The following is a 23,627-nucleotide window of genomic DNA, read 5'->3' on the forward strand; positions in this document are numbered from 1 at the left end:
ATCTAACGATAGTGTTGGTATTGCTTTCAAAGTATCACTTTTAGGAGACAATTTTGTATGCGCTAAATATTTGTATATGTCAGTATATATCATAAACATAGAATTCTAATCAGTAGATTTTAATTAAGCTAAAAATAATTTTGTTCATTTCATTTTTATTATTGAATTTCTCTTAAGAGATGAAAAAATTTAAATTGATAAATTTTTTATTATTTTGGATTCATCAAATTTTGATATCATTATTTTAACTTCAAATATAATTAAAATTAAGACACTCATTTTTTCAAGTACATTCAAATGGCATTTAATTCATTTTATAAATATAGATTTTTTTAATTCTATGAATACGCTCAAATGAGTATTAGTAGACTCAGCGTCTTGCTACGGACACAACTAGTGGGTCTGCGAGTGGGTAAGTCCGTGAACGGGATTCAACTAATGGATTTGTAAATGGTGCACAATAACAATATAACAATGTCAACCCAGTAAATTTATAAGAAAGTTTTTTATATGCTTCTTTGATACAAAAATCCAGTATGTGTCCTGATAACCCAATGCAAAATTTGACTTAATGGGGCCAGATGAAATGGAAATCAAAAAAGTTTTTTATATACTTCTTTGATACTAAAATTCAGTATGACTCTTCATAAGTTATAAATATAAATTATAAATATTTTCGCTAAGGTTTTATTACTTAGTGATGTCAGAGGGTGCTGAGTCAGTTGCGTTAACTTATTGTAAAACTAAAAGCAACAGCATTTACAATATTTCTAAGTACTTTGTTTTGGAAACGCTGTATTATCATAAAATTGCTCTTACTGGTGCATCCCCATAACTGTATTACCGTAAGTCCATACAGGCTTTACAATTTGATTGTAAATCAGGAGTTTATTTTGTGTCGATAACAGTGAACGCCTACCGATTAACCATTATATCTGCTTATACTTTAGCTCAAGTTCTTTTTTTTCTTTTTCACATGCTATTTCCAACGTAGTTTAAATACTAAGTATTTTGCTGTATTCACATAGGGTATTTCCAGTCCATTTATATTTAATTTGCAGTGGGAGACTCTTTTATTTGTAAAGTCAACATGTACCGATTTTGTATTGTTAAGCTTGAATCGCCATTGTTTCGTCCGAGAACCGATTGAAATTAGAGCTGTACCATCAGCAAACATCGCAATTTTACAATTTTCTATTATTTGTATATCATTAGTAAACAAAAGAAAGAGTATAGGACCAAGGACGCTTCCCTGTAGGACACCCACTTTAATTGCTTTTAGGTTTGAGTAGCAGTCTTCTTGTTTAACTCGAAAATATCTATTTGTTATATAAGATTCTATAAGATCGCAATATTGTTCTGGAAATTGCATTCGTAATTTGCTTATAAGACCTTGACTCCACACCTTGTCAAATTGGATTTCAATTTATGATGTATGGAGAAAAATTCTGTTACATAAAATAGTTTGTGATAAACATTATACCTTTCAGGCCAATATATAGTTCTACAGTGGTCAAAAAACTGTTTCCTTTAAAAAAACGTTAATTCTGTATTGGAGGAGGTTTCACTGCTTGTGATAGAATTTTGCAATATATTAGAAAATTTGTTAGATTAATAGTTTCGATTAGTTAGATTATAAGGTTAGTTCTATTATAAAATAATATGCATTAGTCGTAGATGTTAACCCGCTCCGACCTCACGTTAACTCATTAATGACCGATAACTAACTATAGCCGTAATTTTTTCTTTCAGTTAACAAATTTATATTTATTTAGGCATAAATGTTATTAACTATAATTGATTTTGTTATAAAAGGAAGTTTCAAACTTTCCTACAATATAATGTACTCTATCAACAATTAATAATATGTATCTGCATTTGTACGATAAGATCACATTAAATAACCGGAAATAAAGTAAAATATAATGTTCTTCTTTACAAAATAGCGTAAGACAAATCAATGACAATGGCCGTCAAATTATAGGAATTGTTTTCCTACTCGTGATAATCTTAATGTGTGATCTCCAGCTATTCCCAAACTTTAAAAAAATGCCGTGCTCTAAAGATTGGGTTAGTCGAAGTAAATGTTAATTTTTAAAGAATCACAAATTGTCTTATAAGAACGTTGTTGAAATGTTATGGTGTTTTCGATTGGTAAATATGAATTCAATCTAGATTTTCTCTTGATCTGTTAAAGTCAAGAAAAAAAAATATCCCAGATTTACCAATCGAAAACGGCATTAGAAAATGTTGAAAAAGCATTGTTTATATTTGATTTGAAGTAAATTGCCACACTACTCTATGATATGCTATGAGATACTGCTAGCTTGCGCGACTAGGGCTGCCTTTTAGGTTTTGCACCTAACAATGAAAACACAGTGATTAATTAGTGAAAATAGTTTTATTCTTTTTCGAAGTATTTTCCATGGAGTATTTCGTTCTTGGACGACCTTCACAAAATTCGCCGGGGAGAGAATGACAATCACGCTTGAACTCATTAAATCAGCGTTTTACAATCGCTGAATGTGGTGTTTCATCAGTAAATATCGAACTAAGGTAGGCGATGCATTCTTTTCTGGTTAATACGCGTTGATAATTATATAAAATCATCGTACGAAAATGAAATTTTTGAAATTGCTTAACTAATAAGCAGCTTAAATCACATTGTTGCCAACACTAAAAATTCGTCTATTGTGAACGATTTTTGGAAGTACGTGCAAAATTTCAGTTATCTGTCAACGTTTGATTTCGTTAATTATTCGTATTATGTGTCGTCACTGTTTGTAACAAATACATTATTATTTCTCTTTATTATTTTACTGTTAAAATGCGTTTTTTTTTTGTAAAAAAAAATATTCTTATCAAGAATTGTAAAGCATTATTATTCATTATCGAAATTTCAACATTAAATTTTATTACGTGTTTTGCACATATAAGCCGAACAAAATCTCCATTTTCTTCAGAGTTGCCATCAACAGTAGTGCTTATTTGATGTGTTCTTTTGCGACATGCTTACAAAAGAAAAGGCCTAATATAGATGTATTTTTAAAAAAGTGCTGCTTATTTAAGCTAAAGTTTATAGATTGTAGTTAGGCCTACTTTCTCTTTTATTTTATTTATTATATTTTTTCTATTTATTTTATTAATTTATTTTAATAACATAAATGCGTGCATTATATGAGGGATAAATGTTGTATTTCGATTTGGTTTTTCCTTCTACTGTTCATACATTATAGAATTTTGTTTTGTTGTTTTTCTCAAGTACTTCTTATGTTGAGGTCTTTACTTTACTTTATTCGGCTGCTAATAATTCCCACTGTGCAATTTTGAATTTTGATTTGGTTTCAAGGACATATTTTGTGATTATTCTGGGTAATCGATTTGCAGACATTTTCATCGTTTTGTTTATGTATTTAAAATGTATCTGTAAACTGTATGTTGACATCATCGGCCAGAGCGTTTACAAATAAATTTCGTAATTTGGCGGGCAAAAAACTTTCTTTATGTAAAATCACAGTAGTTGTTCAACCTCATGGAAAACTCCAAGTATCCATAGATCTCTTTTATAAAATTGTTTGCTATTTGAAGTTGTGGGAACTCGTATAGCCAGAGTCATTAGAAAAACAAATATCCAATGTCAATAACAATTGCTAATTTAAAAAAAAATAAACCAACAAGTCTTATCAGCCCTATTAAACTCAAAAAATGTATGATAATTAAATCTAACACTCACTTTTTTTTATAATTTTCTTAATAACTATTATATACAGCACATGTAAATATATTATATATATATATTATATATTATTGATATAAATAACTAATATAATAGTTATAAACTAATAGTTATACAATATAACTAAATTTTATAAAAATATAAGATTGGATTTGTAATATTGCGACACTTATTAAATAAAAAAAAATGTTAACTCTTTACCTGCACCAACCGCTTTAAATATTTTGTTTGTGAGTTTGCAACAATAATCACCAAGCATACAAAGTGAGTTTTATTGCGCTCTGCTTAAAAATAAAACGCGTGGCTTGCGACTTAAATTTAATTTTCAAAGCTAAGTTGCACATAGAGCGTTTTATTTTTGTCTTAAAAAAATAATAGTTATTTTAGAGTTTTTAGTGTTTAAGGCAAAAATAAGAATTGTTTTTGCGTTTTAAAATAAAAGACAGAATATGCAAGTCCTTTATACGTGGAAAAGTAAAATGCACATAGTAATAATTATTTTAGATGAATATATGGCAAATTTGATTATAATTTTTTGAATTTTATTGTAGTAACATAAAATCATATATTATATGAGCGATAAATGTTGTTAAAATAATAAGTACATACTTATATAAGAGTTTATAGAACTTTTTGCTACTGTGGTTTTTTTTTAAACTATTATTTTCGGCCCCTGCAAATGTCTTCTAAGTTTTAAAAGCGGTGAATTGCTAAATGCTACTAAGATAAATTGCAAATTAAATTGAATAATTAATTTTTGTTGTAGTTGATAATATATTATATATATACTTACATGTGTAATATTCACATTATCATTATCTTTACAGTTGAAATTTATTTGTAATAGATTCTTATTGTTTAAATAACTGTGTTGATATCTTGATACTTAAAAATTAAGATTACTTTATGAAAGTGTCATTTAAATTGTTAACTAAATTTATTATTTGTTTGTGTTATTTTATTTTCTTTTTTTAATTTCAATAATAATTCAACAAAGTTCGAGACATTGATGAATATTGATTTTGTGTACAGGGTGGATTCTTTGGTTTAGAAACTCCCTAAAAGAAAGTAACAAATTGATATATAAGTTAAAGGTTACGTTAAGTGAAGTCTAAATATTTATGACTATGTTTTCAATGTCTGATTTAAGTAGGGTAGTATATAATATAGAGGACAAGATTCACACTGGACTGTAGTGGCAAATAAGAAGAAGAAGAAGAAGAATAAGTTGTGTTTAATATTATCAGTGATGTTCTGGGGATTTTATCAGTAATAACAGAATTAACAAAAATTTCTGAAAATTAAGTGATTTTGTTTTGATAATAACTAATAACTAGTTGCTTTATGTCTCTAATAACTAGTTGCTTTTGTTTTGTTTTGTTTTATTTATTGTTCCTTAATACCTTAAATAATAAAATAATTTAAAAAAAAATGTTTGTTTTGATTGTATTCTGAAAAAGATGTCACAATATAGGCCGTGTGCGAGTTCGAGTAAATTGAGGTAAAGTTAATTAAAATTTCTAGGGATTTTTTGCACTGCAGTTATATAAATATTAACTTATTTGTTTATTGCACTTATTAATTTTGATTAAAAGTGATTTATTTATTTATTAAACATCTTTTAAAATGTTCTCAATGATAATACCTAATATCCCTAATTTTTATCTAATTTACCCTACTCGAAATTCTGTTAAATATCAATATTCGCTGCCATATCGAGGTAATTTACTATTTCCCTCAATTTACCATCAATTTACTCGAATAATTAATAATAGCTAAAATAATTTTTTAATTCATAATAATGAATTAATTTTACTTTGTTCTTAAATTGTTCATGCTTACTTATTTATTGTATTATATCATTAATACTTTCTTATCATTTCTTTATGATCTACTATTTATCTTCATAAAATTGTAACTATTGTACATTAAAAAACTTTTAAAAAAATATTTTGAGAATATCGAAACGTCAGAATTAAGCTAAATGTAACAATAATTTAGACGAAGTTAGTGATAGAATATCACTGAAAGGATTTCATTATAATATTTTACTCTTACTCCTTTATGGCTTACACCAATAAACTCTTTAGTAATTTTTTCCACATACTATGGAAAGACTAAATTTATTATTAATAGTCTGTATAATCTGTACGATTTTATGCTACTACCTTCACTACTTTCACTGACATCTGACATATAATGATGTTGTCCCACTCTGTACTTTAATTGTAATACGCATTGCTTTATGTATGCCGCTAACACCCTCAATCTTTCTTTGAGCTGAGGATTATTTAGATTAATGATATTATCTTCTGGAATATGATATCATTGTCGAATTTAAGCTGACATGAGTCCTGACAACAACTTCAAGATTTACTCATGAAAGTGTCATTAAAATTGAAATATATCATTTGTTGGGTTATCATTGATTATCATTGTTTTATCTTCAATGATTCAATAAACCTTACTGCCTAACTTAATATTATTTATTTACTTATTTTAAAATGATCCATTATGTCATGTAACCTTATCGGCAAGTGCTATTGGTATTCGAAGTGTAATAACCCTGTATAATTATTAATTACGTTAAAATGTTGTATTTGAATTGTTTTCGTATTTATTTATTCTTATACGAACAAATGTCCATATACTACATGCGTATCTTCCAATTAAAAAAATGCAATTTATCTGTTTAGATATGTAAAATTTTATATAAAATTATTAAATATTTGAAAGCATTTTGAATTTGTGTTTCATAGCGTGAACAACTCTTCGTAAAAGATTAAATGTTATTAATTATTTGAAAACAGATTTCAAATATTTAAAGCATTTTTATCTTAATATCTTAATTGGTAGTGTAAAACACATTGAATTTCCGATAAAAATTTACGCCCACTTTTCTAATTATTTTCGTTTTATATATTTTAGAAATATGTTTATGATGTCATGCTAATAGTTTTTGTATATTTATTGATTTTAGGGATTTGCACCAGGGCAACCACAAGGTTACGCACCAGGGCAACCTCAAGGTTACGCACCAGTACCTCAAATGCCGCCTTATGGGGAGGCACCATACGGTGGACAACAGCCACCTCCAGGACATTATGGACCACCACAACAACCCTATAATGGACCTGGACCTGGTGGTTTTCAACCTGGGCCCCAACCAGGCCCGGGTGGCTTTCAGCCAGGTTATGGTGCTCCACAAGGACCAATTATTACGCAACCCGGTGCACCAATGCCACCTGGAGCTCAAGGTAAATTTTCGTTATAGTGATTACGCAGTTTTCTGAACTTAGTGCTTAACTAGAGTAAATATATTTTCAATTAATCACTGCTTTTACTTACACGTTTTAATTGCTTACTTATTTATTTATGTTGAGTGATTGGATGCTGTGAATTCATGAAATTGCTGATTACAGCAATCTCAATACTGAAGGTTTAATAAACTCATTCAGTTAAAAGTTGTTTTCATAAAGAAGTTATTTGTGCTCTCCAGCTATGATAAGAACGTATTCTGTAATGCTAAAGTCTATCTTGTCAGTGGCCTGAAATTTGCTAAAGATAGCAACATTATACAGATTATGTAAAGTGTATTTTGTGCGTAAGAGAGAGTATTAATTGTCCAGTTCTGTAGATAATCACACGTAAAACAAGCAAATTATTGTTATATTTACTTTTCCAAATAAACATTTGACAAGCCTAATTGTTCTATATTTGTGTCAATGCGTTCTGTTGTAAAGTGGTTTATTTGTGCTCTTGTGAAATTCAACAATGATAATTTTACATACTAAAATCAGTCATATTCGTCTAAACACTAAAAATATATCTCGTCTGCCCCTGTTCAGTTGATAAAAGCGTTTAAAATTGCGAACGTGCCGCTTTATCAGATATACGTTGTCTTTAATTGAGCCAATAAAATAACACAAAGAACATTTTTTCTTTTTGAGTTTTTATGAGAATTCGTTATGGAATAGAGCAAGTTAACGAGCGATCTACAAGCAGTCGCAATCACCAGTCTGGTAGTAACTTGCTTTCTGGTAGTTCGTGGACTATCTTCTTAAAATCGTTTTGCAATACTAACTGTGCGCTATGAGTGAAACTGTCAAAAATAAAGTCTGCGATTCAACAATAGATTTGTCTGGATCTGATTTTCAGAAGACGCAAGGCAATGTGAGCATCCTGCGTCTAATTTGGCATAATCTACAGGAAAAATATGATAATATGTGCAGACGTACCAATTATTTAAAGAATTTGGTATATCGTGAATCAAACAAACCATTACCGAAAAAATTACGTAGATCATTGCGTTTAAATAAATCGGCTCAGAGAAAGGGATACGAATATTATATGAGTGATGAGGATAAAAGGTGGGCATTACTTCTATTCTTATCAGTGATTGAAAGTTAGCAAATAATAATACAAAGAAGTAAAAAAAAGTGTATATTGAAGAAATATATACAAATTAATAAAAAGCAAGTCATTGTTTTGATAAATATGTTAGTAGTGTTATAACAGCAGTGACAGTAGTTACAATCTGATTTCTAATCTGAATAGCACTTGTGATAAATATAACTAGTAATGATAATGGTTATAAAATTCTTAAGTGACACAAAAATATAATAAAACTATGATAAAATTGTGTTTATATCTTAAATAATGATCTGAAAATTATTAATGATAATGAAACTGATAAAAAAGTAAACAGTGGTAAACATTATGAATATTAGAAATAATAGTTATAATTATGTTAGTATAACAAATTATATTATGATTAAGCATTAATAAAAATAATAATAATAATTTAAAAAAATAATAAAAATAAATAAAAGTTGACACACGGCTATACTATCATTGCCGAAAATTCTGCGGTTATAATATGAAAATGTAATAGATTTTGAATAAAATAAATAAAGAAATAATAAATCATTAATTAAAAAATAAACTTATTCTATTTATATTTTTAATACTAATTGTGAAACGAAATAATGCCTTTGTTAATTATAAATAAATCACAAAAAAAAAAATTATAGAATTAATGGGTTAATGATAATAAATATGTCAAAATAATTTTAATATGAAAGTGGTATGAACAAAATTTACTACTTCGTTATAATAATAGTAATTTTATGGTATATGATAATATGATATATGATAATGATAATAACAAATTAAAAGTTATAATAACTCTATATATTTTAACTAATTATATTAAATTTATATTAACTATTATAATAACATGTTAAATAAAAATAAATGAATAGTTATAAAAATCATTTTCATAAATTTAATTATTGTATAATAATAATTATAAAATAATTCTATGGCATAAGCAATGAAAAAATAATTTTTAGGACCATTCTTTAAAAATCATGATTTGTGTACGAATTATAATAATTTATAAGATTATTATAACATGTTAATAATCATAATAATTATAAGCATAATGATAATAATCATAATAATAATAATCATAATAATAATAATCATAATAGTAATAATCATAATAATAATAATCATAATAATAATAATCATAATAATAATAATCATTATAATAATAATCATAATAATAATAATCATAATAATAATACTCATAACAATAACAATCATAATAATAATAATCATAATAATAATACTCATAACAATAATACTTGATAAATGATCAGATTTAGTTTGAATAATTATATGATATAAGACGGATTATGTTTTTGAAGCTTTATAATCAGTTAGTCTTACCTATAGTTGAATGTAGAAGATTTAATTGCTAGTAAGCTTCTAAAAATGATAATAGGCCTATTGTGCATATTTTTCTTTATTCATCGTATGCACATTTTCCAATCCGTTTATATTAGATGCACTACTTTAATAATCCAATCAATCTTTTGAATCAACAAATAGCTGGATTGTTCAAAGTAAGCTTTGAAAACATAATAACTGCTGATTTCCTGCTTCTAAACATTAAATCTTGTAATAAAACTGTATTAATTCTAATCAATAAGGTGGCAATATATAATCTATTATATATATAGAGGTGGAAGGTATTATATATGTTGAATTTAATTTTTTCTGCTTTTAATAATTGAAATTGAATTGAAATATATATGTTTAACTTTAAATATGTAGTATTTTTATTATTATATACAATATTTTTATACTATATGAGTTATACTATATCGAGTTGAAGAAAACTCTTAAATTAGTAGATGCATTTGGTTGAACGGCAAAGTGAGTAGCGATAGAAATACTAATATACAGGGTATTCCCAATTTATCCCAGTATAAATACAAAAAATGTTTTCTTGGTGCAAGATCTGGGATGCATTTTAAATATTAACCGATATACAGGTTACTAAATAAAGTTTATTCTGAAAAAACGTTATTTTAAAATACTCTATATATCATAAACGATTCATTCACATAGTTTATATGTTATTCGGCTTCTTCGGTTACATGTATATTAAAAGTTTTAATATTTTTCTTCGTATTTTTTATTTCTTCAGCGACTATATTTATCTTGAGATCATAATGAAGATCAGCCTTCATTTGCAAGCATATAAAGTCTGTTGTAATAAGTTTCCATATTTTTTGTATTTGCTCATTAGCCGTACTTATCTTGAGGTGGCGGTGGAAGTCAATTTCCCGGGCATATAAGTCGAATTTACAATGACTCTTAACACAACATTTGTAAACGCTGAATAACTTTAACTGGTTTTTCACAGGCGTAATAATTGAGCACTACAAAACAATACTGACGTTTTAAAGTATTTGTTTATATAAATATAGACAAATTTGATCACTATCCAATTAACGAATGTATAATTTTAAAAATGGAGTTACCACCTATAAGTTATTTTCGTTTCTCCGATCAAAAAACAGGTAGTTTACGACTTAAGCTACCCGTATAAACAGTTTAGATTTATATGACTGCAGTATTTTTTAGGTAGTTTCTTTTTTAACCCATTTAGCTGGGTAAATATTAAAAATGGAGTTTTCACCTATAAGATATTTTCGTTTCTCGGACCAAAAAACTACTTCTGGGACATAAAACACTTTTAAATACTGTGTATATAACTATTATTTAATATATTGGTGTATATTTGTTTATTATATTTAAATATTTAATAGTGATTACCATCCTACTAGTTATTTCTTGTAATGTTACTGATATTAATTAGAAATCTTATGTTCCCATCCTTTCCTCACCGTTCTCAGATTCGTGTAATCATATTATGAAATTGTTTCAGATACTTCTAATTTTTATTGTTTATAAATTCTAAAGTACGTATACACTTATCAATCGATAAAAATTTGTTAATCTTGGACTTATCTTGTCGAAAGTAAATAAACTCTTTTGTTTCTTAAAGAAAGCAAACAACAACAAAAATTATATTTGCAAGTATATCTCAGATAAGATATTGTTCACAAATAAAATAAATTTAATCTAATTCAATGTATAAATGCAAGTTATAAAATTTTTTAAAAGCACCTCTAACACATGCACAAACTAAAGAATAGGCACTTACTTTATATCACTAATAAAATTTAAACATATTCAGTTTCTTCATTTTTTAGATAGCATGAAATTAGATTTCTCAATCTTTTCATAATTGTCATATACAATTTTTCCACTCTATGTCAAAGTCACCAATTAAACTTATTATCATCCAATTGACATTTTACATGTGAACGGCAAATGCCTTAGTTTAATAAATTTCAACAAAAGAAGGAGTAAGTGTTCTTTTTTGTTGAAATCTACAGATACAGATTTATTCATTAATAAATGTTAAAGTGCAACTAAGCTGCTCAATTAAAAAGTTTATTAACAATAGAATTACAGTAGTTTATCACACTTAGCATAACACACTAACAACAGTCTTTAATACAAATATTTGTGTCTAAGTAGTTTGTTTATATCTACGTTTTTATATAAATTTGTACCGAGTTCGATGGAAAAAATTATTCGTAAAGTTTTTTGACATAAATCGGTTCGGTTAACATGTAGTACACAAATTCATTGGTCATTAAAAAAAAATATATATATATGTATATTCAAAATTTTTGTATAGTGTATGTGTAAAAATTTATTTGTGAAATTGGAAAACAAGAGACTAATTCGTATACGAATAAACAGACACCGACAGACATAACTACAATATACGAGTATCATTTCATCTCCTCGTGCTGATCAAAAATGTATATATGTAGTCTATAGGAGCTCTAACTATCCCACCACTATGTTCCAAACATTACACTCCAATAAACTCCTTTCACATCTACTATGTATTGGGGACCTATAAAAAGACACAACCCTTCATCAACAACAACAAAAAATCACAGAAACCTAGAATTTTTTATTTTGTTGTTCTATTTATTGTTTTGTAATTATGTGATTTTTTAGGCGAATGGATGAGTATACCCGCAGGTATACCGAATTGTCCGCGCGGATTGGAGTACCTTACGACTGTCGACCAGCTTTTGGTTAAACAAAAGGTCGAATTACTTGAAGCTTTTACTGGTTTCGAGACAAACAATAAATTTAGCATTAAAAATGCGCTTGGTCAAAAAGTTTACTATGCTGTGGAGGATAATGATTGTTGCACACGTAACATGTGTGGCCCGGCACGTCCATTTGATATGAAAGTATTTGATAATTTCCAAAACGAGGTAATACATATGTATCGTCCTTTGGCTTGTTCAGCCTGCTGCTTTCCTTGTTGTTTACAAACGATGGAAATATCAGCACCACCGGGTAATGTGATAGGCACAGTCGAACAAGAATGGTCTATATGTTCGCCCTCATTTCGTATTAAGAATCATGTCGGAGACACTGTATTACGTATTGAAGGTCCATTTTGTACATTTTCATTTTGTGGTGATGTAGAATTTAATGTGAGTATATATAGCATAGTTTTAATTAAAGAAGAAAAATATTATATTGCATTTTTTTTTTTATTAGGTTGTTTCACTTACTGGCGAAAATGTTGGTAAAATCTCAAAACAGTGGTCTGGTTTTGCGCGAGAGATCTTCACAGATGCTGATTTCTTCGGTATAACATTTCCACTTGATTTAGATGTGCGTATGAAAGCAGTACTTTTGGGTGCAACCTTCCTAATTGTAAGTTGAAAAATATTTTCGTATACTATAACCCATTTTTTATTTTATAATTTATTTCTATTTACAGGATGCTATGTTCTTCGAGAAACAAGCTAATAGAGAATCTGATCGTCCCGGCATGTTCTAATTTTTTATGAAACAAGCCATTTCAGCTAAGCTAAGCATTTCAACGACTTAAAATATTTGAATTTGCCTTAAAGGCATATAAATAAGTTTTTTTTCAAAATTTTGTTATAACAAATAAAAAATCTTTAAAAGATTCACTAGTCTTTTCGGCCAAAGTTAATTAAATTCTTAAAAGGTTACCCTATCTCATATTATATGTATGTAAAATGAATAATTGCATTTTGTTGTTTGATATTGCTTTCTAATATTTATATATATATATATATGTTAATATTACTGACAATATTATAAAAGCATATACGAATACACTTTAACTCTCAGGTAATTATTAACTAGTTCTTAGTTTAATTATAATATATATAAAAATAAAGTATATATTTTTTTAGTTTAAAAATAATACTGACAAAAATTGTTAATATTTTAATTTTTTTATATAAAAATTGCTGCCTTTTTATAAATAGTTTAGGGAACATTAAGTGTCTTCATTAATAACAACCAATTAATATCGTATAATTTTTATAGAACAATCCAAAACTAAGAAATTAAATTAAAATTTTATGTACGTAGATTCTTTAAATAATTTTTTTATTATTACATTAAAGTAGTATAACTAAATAAATATTTTATTTGATATAATTGAGATTGTTTATGGTGGTAGGCATTGCTATTTGAAAATTTTGCTTATATAATATATATTTTAATTGATATAAACGTTTGTGCTTAAATTTTTTTATATATAAATATTATATTTCAATTTACATGTATAACACATCTACAAATACAGGAAGATATTTTTAGTTAAGTTTGAATATTTATTTAATTAAATATTATATTTGTAATAATAATTATAAAAATTTAAATAAATTATGTTTTAATTAAAATTGTGATTTAAAAATGTTAAATATTATTTATTTCCAAATTATTACCAAGTTTTCTTTATATATTTTGGTATAGGCTAATTGGTTAATGTTATTAATATTATATAATATTGTTATATTCATTATATGATACAATATATACGTGATGTCACTTTGAAGAGGTATTGAAGAGGTGCAAATTCTAAACAGTTGGAGATTCCGATCTTATGTATACTGCGATTTGTCAGAGAGTGGCATCTGTATTTAGTGTTATCAAAATCAATTTAATAGATTTAGAATTTGAAAGTTCAATATTTCTACAACTAAGCTATATCGACACTTACTAGCCGATGTACAAAAAGTTTAGAGTATTCGAACTTACTTAAGTACGTTGTCGAATTACTACTCCTGGAAACTCGGAATCGTTTTTTAAATAGTACTATTTCTTGGAACTTTTGTTAAGTATTATATTTTTTACTACTTGTAAAATTATAACATCAAATAATATTTCTAAAACTAAGGCATTCTTAGGTACATATGAATTTATATATTTGAATGAGTACATTTTGAAGTAAATAACATATTAAATGCATGTAAAATGAAGTATGTTTTTAATTTCAGTAGTTTTGTTAATTTTTGTTTGTATTTAAAAATCTGGTATCTATAGTGTCAATAATTGTATGAAATTGATATGGTCGTTTTATAGCACTTGTATTAACAGAATGCTAAAGCTAAAGCTATGGCTGTAGCTGTCGAATGAGTTTTCAAATGGGGCCGACTTATTCCGGTCGTTATAACCGATATGCGCAAATCATTTATATTTACCTATTATTAAATTACTGATAATTTATTTGTTTAAAAAACAATATCTGTACATTTATTTTACTTATTTTTATTTTCCTACTGAAAAAAGTAACCCATAATTTTTGTTTGATGGTCACTTTATATACTCTGCGTTCTCGCAGTTGACGAAAGTTTGTTTTAGATAATAATTTTTCTCTAAATGTTCCAATGAGAAGAGTGACAAAAAAAGTATTTCTTTATTAGGTCGTTATAACTAGTAGCCAGGACCAATATTTTATTAAAACACAGTCATAAGAACCAATATGTCATCATGTCGGTGTCCCTATAAAAGATTGCAAATTGAATGTGGATATATGGCAAACTAACTTTGTCTTCACAAAACGTTTAAATCCGGTTGGTCGGATTTAGCAGGTGTCATGTTGTTAGCCTGCAGGGATTATGTGATCCCTGTGGGGGGTGGTGAACGGCATTTGGAATCTTAACTGCTGTAGAATATTTACTTACATAGTACTTACTTTTAAAAGTATGTAAATGAATGAAGTGAATTCTTAAAAATCTTAATACGAGTATTTTAAGCAATTTCTTGATTTCCTTTTTGTCAGTGTATGAATTGTAACTAAATTTTATTAATTTACTTAATCGAATTAGTAATTTACTAAATTAGTCAAAGTAAAAGTTTGTATTCTGTATTGAGTTTTGCCGAGCAAAACTCGCATAATATTTGCCGATTGTGTATAAAAAAACTGCCTTTCATCAAGCATGATCCAAAATTTTATTTTGTACAAACGGAGGCTCAATTTTTAAATGCCATTATCACAATTGATCAAATAGTATACGATCATGTGGTGTGCAGCGTTAAAAACTATTGCAGATAATGTAAAAGTTCCTTCGAATAAAAAACAATCAAAAAAGCAACTAATTCATTATTACGCTGACCAAAAAAATCGTAAGCTGTGACGTTTGGTGCAGAAATACGAATTAGGTGACTCAAAACTCTTTATTGGAGCTGTATAGAACGCAATAGGATGCCCTATTGATTGGTATGTGTCCAGTAGTATTTTTTTATCTTTATCCCATGAGCAACCTTCGAGAGCTTTCAACACATTGTTGTGTGACTTCAGACGACTGCATATCGCTATTTCATGTGCAGAGAATATCAACATGTTGTCCATTACGACACCCAGGATTTTGGGTTTGGTGGTGGTGGAGATCTTGAATTTACCGATGTTTATATCTTTGATAGTATTGGGAATCCTAGCTTCAACAGAGAGATTATTCATTCAGTCTTCCATATATAACGGATAAGTTGTGAACTGATTGAAAAAAGAAGCCAGAATTGTTGGGCATAATGCTTGGATTCAGGGAATGTGATTCCATTAAATATTATCGCTTTGTTATTGCGGCGGGAAGAACTATACAATGCTTTAATGGCGATGTTCATCCACCATTTTACAAATGTTGTCGTTCAGGATAACTATGCGGAGACTAGCTGTCCGCATAGTTTAGTCCGCGAAGAATATCGGCAAGGGGTATAGAGTTATATCATGATTTGATGATAATGCTGCAAAATTGTACCTTTGGCTCATTCCAATCAGAGGACAGAGAAATATCACCTTGGTAGAAGGGATGGAGATTGTGATGAAAGTGTGATCAGAGCTTAAAGCTCAGATAGTCTCCGTTATCAACATAAAAGAGACAATGGAATTATGGGTGGAAGTTGGCGATAGTTGTCAATGAAATTTGAAGTCCAACCAAATGCGAGTTCAATCCAGAGCATGGGCTGAGATAATACCAGCTATTAAAGCTGTTACAACAGACAGTGACGATGTTTCTAGAGGATGTCAGGATAGGGTTAGGGACCATGAATTGGAAAAAGACATATACGGGTTAACAAAGTTAGAGAATATCTGTGTAAAGTAGTTGTTGGACAACAAGCTTCTCTAAAGGCTGGGTTTCCATCGGTATGGCTATGCAAAACTGAAAACTGAAAAGAGATAAATGTGTCAACAGTTATTACAACTGTTTCACCTAACAGACATTTGGTTTCTATGGATTGGGACGTTTCAAACAGAACAGTGCCAGAACGAAGTGATTGGTATGTAGGCACCAGACTTATGTTCAATTCTGGTCATTAGAAGTAACGTAACAAGCAATATGGTCGGGATTTACTTTTTAGTGGTAAAAACACATATAAATGATAGATATCATACAAACACATGTCTGCTTGTAAAATTTCTTTGAGGATGGTAAACGGAGCTTGGGCGTTGAAATTGACGAGTGACTCCATTAAGTAAACCTGCCTGTTCTTGGAATTCTTGGTACAGACTTCCTTGAACACTGTGGTCTTATAGTAGACATCAAATGCAAATGCATTATCGATAATACCACTAGTTTAAAAGTACCCTGTACAACTGTATTCCATCAGTACGAATTGATTTTTGTTGTGAACACTGATCAAAAATTCATGAATCAGCTAATGGCATTCAAAGAGCTGGTGATTCCAACATCTTACAACAAAATCAAGGCAAATCAAATTGTTACGCGTGTCATGTTACGCGTACCATTATTGTCGCAAAATGCGAATATGTGAATCATAGCTGAGTGAGTGAACTAGCCCATTAGACTCTGTTAAAAAAAATTTGGGATGTAGCGACCATGTGACCAGACGATACCTTGTCGATATCCAATACGGCATGTGCAAGACTTTACGCAGACATTAGGCGACAAATCTGTTTTTACAACACTTGACTTCATAAAAAAACATTCTTCAGGAGTTAAGACGATTTCTAGCTGCGGTCAATTATAATCGACGTTTCATACGGCAAACGTACGTTGTCGCATCAGCTGCAACTCAAAACAAAATATATTCGCAGAACCAAGTACGTTAGCACACCCAATCACAGACGATAAGCTAGTACTCCATGTCGATGCAAGAACCTCAATAGTAGATGTAACATTATAATACATACGAAGTGTCACTTCGAATTACTCGGTTTTTAGTCATAGCATCTTACCTAGACATAAAACCGACACAGAACGTATGATAAAGAATTGCTTAACATTTTCCAAACCGTAAAACACATGAGCGAAGGTAGAAAATATACAGTTTTGACTGATCACCTATGACACGATACTGTCCGACTATCTTTCAAGGTACCATTTAAGGTAACTCAACCCAACTATGAGCTGATGACCATTCTACAGGAAGAATAAGACAGTCATATAAGACTATAAGACAGTTAACAAAAATCCCTAACATCCCTAATTTTATTGTCACATTGTTACGCCCAGACAATGGAGAGGGAGTGATATCGTACACGACCCTTGTAAGCCCAAAAACATATTTTTCGCTTGAGCAGCTCGTTCGAAGCAACTAGTTAACGCGTGGATAACAGTTTTACAGTCCTTTTTTTGGCTTTGCTTTGTTGGAGTGTAGATTATAGAAAAAACACTGCTGAATCACAATAGTGCTTATTCTTAATTATAATCATAGTGCTTACTGTAAATTATTGTTGTAGTGCTTATTATTAAATAGAGAAATAAAAACTCCATAACATATGCTATTATTATGTAATATAATTAATAATAAAAAATATATTATGTTTAAGCATTTGTCAGCGCTCCGGCTATGATATCAGGTTGTCCACCTGGTTTGGAATGTTTAGCAGTTATTGACCAGCTAATGGTACATCAAAAAGTTGAAATACTTGAAGCTATGGGTGGTGGGGAGACAAATAATAGATATGCTATTTTGAATGCACTGGGTCAAACAGTTTTGTTTGCTGTGGAGGAAAGTAGTTGGTTCGGTCGTAACTGCTGCGACGAAAATCGTGGATTTGAAGTGAGAGTTTACGACAACTTTCAGAGGGAAGTACTGCATTTCAGCCGGGAATCTTGTACGGACAGTATTGAGGTATCGGCACCACCGGGAAATTTAATTGGCTGTGTTGAAAACAACGCTGGATCATGGTTTACACCAAAGTTTCGCGTTAAAAATGAAAATAATGAGAAAATATTACGTATTGAGGGTCAACTTACTTTCGGAAAGACTAAAAAATTCGATGTAAGTATTAAATGGAAATATAGTAACGAACTCCATGAATATCCCAATTTTCATATTATTTCTTTACACACATTATGCAAAATAATTCTCCTAATTATTTTCACAGGTTCTTCCAATCGAGGGTGAAGCAATTGGAATAATTGCAAAGAAATCGAGTGGTTTCGCTCGTGAATTGTTCACAGATGCCGATAACTTTGCAGTTGCTTTCCCAATGGACATGGATGTTCGTTTGAAAGCACTACTTATTGCTGCAACTCTTCTCATAGTACATCAATTTAAAAAATTTTATTGTTTCTTAATACCTTTCACAATTATGTAGAAGAAATATATTAAGATTGTGTGGTAATTATATTTGTGTAATAGTGACAAAGACGTGTCTGTTTTCTTCACTATTATCTGTGAGGATCTTAATTTTTGAACTTCAATTTCTACTTGCCAGCGAAGATGCAATGAAATCTATGTTTGTGCAGCAAAAACAAAAAAAAAAACAAAAAAATTTGATTGATGAAATTTATACACATCAGCGGAGATTAATAAAAAAAAATAATCTATAATAGATGGAAAATAATTTATAAAATTATTAAAACTGCTGAAAATTTGCATCAACAATCAACAGTGAAAGCTTTTTTAATTGGGCACCAAATTGATAAATTATTCGATCTTATTAAGAGAACTGCCCGTACAATACAATGTAGTTTCTATGGAAAATAAAACCTAATTAGGATAACGCCCACTAAACGGAGCTTTCACTGTACCTAATAAAATTATAATATTTCTTTGTTTGTGAAAGGTATTCAAGATTCAGTTAAAATGTAATTAACTTTTCTTTACATTATTCATTCCCTTAAATCTAAATTACATATCTTTTTATAGGATATGATGCACTTTGAGAGCTAAATGAATTAATCCACTTCACTCAAAAGTCATATGTGCCTTTTAAACTAGTGCATTTTACTCAGGGATTGTACTTTTTAAAAAAAAGTACAAAATTAATTTACGTGTGATGTGAATTTTAATAAAATAAAATTGCCTTTAAAGAAATTTAAATAAATGTATTTTGTTTTGCTATGGGTTTGGTCCGTTTTGGTTTTTCATCACTTAAATTTCAGGGGCAATTAATTTGGTTTCATTTAAAATGTTCAGTATTGACTTCTACACATTTCGTCTATCTTTTCGATAATTTATGAAGACCAAGCCAGAAAAACTAATTTTTTTACTACTTTAAAAACCTTAACATAAAATATTACTTCTAAAACTAAGGCATTGTGGTGATAAAGCAGTACCTTCTGCTCAAAAAGCGTCCGGATTTTGTTGTTTGTTAACTACTTCTTAAGTGATAAACTTTTTTCAAAAATTTTTGTTAAGTTGGTACACCCAAGAAAGGCTAAAATTGATACAAATTTGAGCGCCATCTGTCAATTAGTTTGTTTACAGCAGCTGTTAATGTGAGACTACCTCAAGTGCATTTACCGAGTTTTACTATGGAAAATTCTTGTTGTACGCGATTTTTTGACCAAACACGGCACCACTGTCATCGCTCAGGCACCATATTCGCCAGATCTGGATCCGTGCGACGTTTTCCTGTTCCCAAAACTCAAATTGCCCCTTCGTGGTAAGCCTTTTGAGTCGATAAAAGAGAAAAGAGGATTCGCTGAACTAAAAGCCATACCTTCACGTGCCTACGAAAAGTGTATGGAAGATTGGGTTAAGCGTTGGCATATGTGTATCCCTTCAGAATATTTTGAAGGAGGTAAAATAAATTTGGAATAAAATTTAAATTTGTGTGTTTTATTTACAAAATCCGACTTTTTGAACAGAAGGTACACATTCAAGAAATCAATTTGACAGAAGTTTTTAGTAAACTAAGAAAACAAATTTTAAAATAAAATAAAAAATAAAAAAAAAATTTCTTTTGGTCATTAAAACGTTTAATTATTAAAATAAAATATATAATTTTATATAGTTAGTAATTGAGAAGTAAGAACATCGGTACATAATTCATTGTTTAATGTTAACATAAAGGTGTAATTACAAAAAACCACAATTACAACAGCATCATTAAGAACTAAAAATTTTAGCTTAAATTTATTTATTTGTTTATATTGAAAACTTTTCGATTCTAAAATTTATTGATAGGTTTTGTTAAAGTACTACTTCAGGGAAAATTAAATTTTTTTCTGAAACGTAAGTTTCTAAAGGCCGTCAATTGTACAAATTAATATAGTCTTTAAGATAAGATGTGCTTATTTGGGAAAGGATGTGCTTATTTGGGAAAGGATGTGCTTATTTGGGAAAGGATGTGCTTATTTGGGAATAGTCATTGATCTGTCGCTGGTAGAGTTACAATAAGATGTATTATCATATATATAAACTTATATATCTGACAGGCAGATGAAGAATTTTTTTCGTAATGGTGTTTTGGTGTTTAGCAAATATTCATAATCAATGTTTTAGACAAGAATATTGGTGTGTTTAAGATCAGGAGATTGAGATGTCTTTTATTGTTTAATAATTTAGTGTTGTAGAAAAAGTATTATCTAGAAATTGGTAGTTATCTGTTAGTTTTGGCAAGTACAATTTTGAGTTTTATATAACAATGGACATTTTATGTTTATATATGATTTTTATGGTCAACCATATTGTGTTCCAACTTATTTCCTATAATAAATTTTCATATGTATGCCTGGTTATTTATATATATGTTATCGGTTGTTGATTGATTCTCTTAAAAATCTGGATAATATGGAATTTTTTTCGTAAATTATTTTTCGTTCTGTTGGAAAATTTGGACATGCGTTAATAGTTTCTGTAGTGTTTGTGCCAACATTACCGAATGTTTATACTGTGATATAATAATAATAATAATATTTTTTAAAAAAATATACGTATCTGTTTATATTTTGCACTTTCATTTAAAAAATAATTTTCTATTTATTTAACTAAAAACTTTATTTAAAAAATTTTTAAAAATAATTTGTGAAACATTTAAGTTATAAAAACACACATAGTGAAATGTAAAATTTGTTAAAAAATATAAAAAATAAGTTTTGAAACTGTGATTACATTTTGAATGCCATTAACCCACTAATTTTGATAATAATAATAATACTAACAATCTAACTTAATAATAATACTAACAATCTAACGTAATACTTATACTAACAATCTAACGTAATAATAATACTAACAATGTAATATAGAAAATTAAATTCATATAATGATGTCATATATCTAATAATAAAAACTATATTATATTTAAGAATTGGTTAGCGCTCCTGCTAAGATACCGGGCTGTCCACCTGGTTTGGAATATTTAACAGCTATTGATCAGCTAATGATAAATCAAAAAGTTGAAACTCTTGAAGCTATAGTTGGTGTGGAGACTAATAATAGATATGCTATTTTAAATGCACTCGGTCAAAAAATTTTCTATGCTGAAGAGGAAAGTAATTGGTGGGCTCGCAACTGTATTGGTAAATCGCGTGCATTTGACATGAAAGTTTTCGATAACTTTCACAATGAAGTATTGCACTTCTATCGGCCATGGATGTGTGCAAAATTTTTTTCGCAAGGTTGTACGCAAAGTATCGAAGTGTCGGCACCACCGGGAAATTTGATTGGACGTGTTGAACAAGCTTGGGCCGGATGGTGCACACCAGCTTATCGCATTGTAAATGAGAATAATGAAAATATATTACGTATTGAGGGTCAATCTTGTTTAGCTAGTTGCGGAAGTGATGTGGTATTCAGTGTAAGTATTCAATGGATATATTGTTATAAATGAATTATCCAGTTTATATATTATTTCTTTCTTCACATTCTAATTTTTCTAATTATTTTTTGTAGGTCCTCTCACTCGATGGTACAGCAATTGGAAAAATTGCAAAGAAATGGGGCGGTTTCACTCGTGAATTTTTCACTGATGCCGATAACTTTGGGGTTACTTTCCCATTGGACTTGGATGTTCGTTCGAAAGCACTACTTATGGGTGCAACCATTCTAATAGTAATATGAATTAAAAATTTCTTATTGTTTCTTAATACCTTTCACAACGATGTAGAAAAAATTTATTAAGTTCTTGACGAAACCAAATGATTAAAAAAATATTTTTTGAAAAACATTACTGAAATGAACAGTAAATTACAGAGGTAATTAAGTTTAAAAAAATTTCCTACACAGTATTTCAATGTCATTCTGTGATTCGCATTATATCTTAATATTTTTTAAATTCTATTTGCATTTGTCAGCGAAGACAAGTAATCTATAACGGATCAAAGCTTCTTATTAATGAGATATCGGTTAAGAGAGTTTAATTTGTATGTGAATCGAAATTTGGTTGGAGGACGGTTGTTATTAAGAACGTCCAACAAATGGATATTTGATTTTACCTAATTAAATTTGAATATTTCTTTATATGTGAAAGGTGTTAAAGATTCGATAAATATAATTTTTTTTTTTAATATTAATCACATATTTTTTTTTATAGGATATGACATATTTTGAGCAGAGTAATTAAATTAATTAATTCACTTCACTCCAATGTCTTATGTGCCTTTTAAATAGATGCATTTTATTCAGATGTGGTACAAAAGGAAAGTACAAAATAAATTTACCTTTGATGTAAATTTGAACTTAAAGTACAAAATAAAACTGCCTTTAAATAAATTTAAATAAATGTATTTTCTTTTGTTAATGGTAATATTTTATTTAAAACATATAAAATTTTAAACAAATTTTATGTAATATTAATTTAAATTAATGTGCTCCATTAAACCCGTTCATTTATAATAACTTGATTAATTATTGGCGGAAAGGCTGATCTCTTTTCTTAACTTTGGAATATCACTAGTATCATCTAATAGAGGAGCAACCACTGGGTTATATGGTAATCAATCGTTTAGGTTAAGATAGGTTATACCGGTGATCC

The 23,627-nt window shown here is 28.7% G+C and overlaps 2 protein-coding genes across 2 annotated transcripts; both read left to right on the forward strand.

Moving 5' to 3' along the window:
- Positions 1-6,716: 6,716 nt before the first annotated feature.
- On the forward strand, positions 6,717-13,352 carry LOC119670024 (phospholipid scramblase 2-like; the record flags this gene model as incomplete). The annotated part of the gene is given in 4 exon segments (XM_038080110.1): positions 6,717-6,993; positions 12,134-12,624; positions 12,692-12,850; positions 12,918-13,352. Coding segments are annotated over 4 exon segments (987 nt in total), but the record flags the coding sequence as incomplete, so codon positions are not given.
- Positions 13,353-18,265: 4,913 nt separating this feature from the next.
- Positions 18,266-22,714, forward strand: LOC119679080 (phospholipid scramblase 2-like). The gene is made up of 4 exons (XM_038091243.1): positions 18,266-18,700; positions 18,807-18,927; positions 21,961-22,451; positions 22,547-22,714. Exons 1-4 carry the CDS (start codon positions 18,266-18,268, stop codon positions 22,712-22,714), a joined length of 1,215 nt encoding a protein of 404 aa, XP_037947171.1.
- Positions 22,715-23,627: the final 913 nt, after the last annotated feature.

Source organism: Teleopsis dalmanni, chromosome 1 (genome assembly GCF_002237135.1).
Source record: "Teleopsis dalmanni isolate 2A chromosome 1, ASM223713v2, whole genome shotgun sequence".
NCBI classification, from domain to species: Eukaryota; Metazoa; Arthropoda; class Insecta; order Diptera; family Diopsidae; genus Teleopsis; species Teleopsis dalmanni.

Bases quoted from the DNA above. Each gene is read 5' to 3' on its own strand.
- LOC119679080 (XM_038091243.1), top strand. From the start codon at position 18,266: ATGATATCAGGTTGTCCACCTGGTTTGGAATGTTTAGCAGTTATTGAC. The intron at 18,928-21,960 runs GTTTGAAAGCAC...ATTATATTTAAG, and splicing joins CCCAATGGACATGGATGTTC to AATTGGTTAGCGCTCCTGCT. The intron at 22,452-22,546 runs GTAAGTATTCAA...TATTTTTTGTAG, and splicing joins GAAGTGATGTGGTATTCAGT to GTCCTCTCACTCGATGGTAC.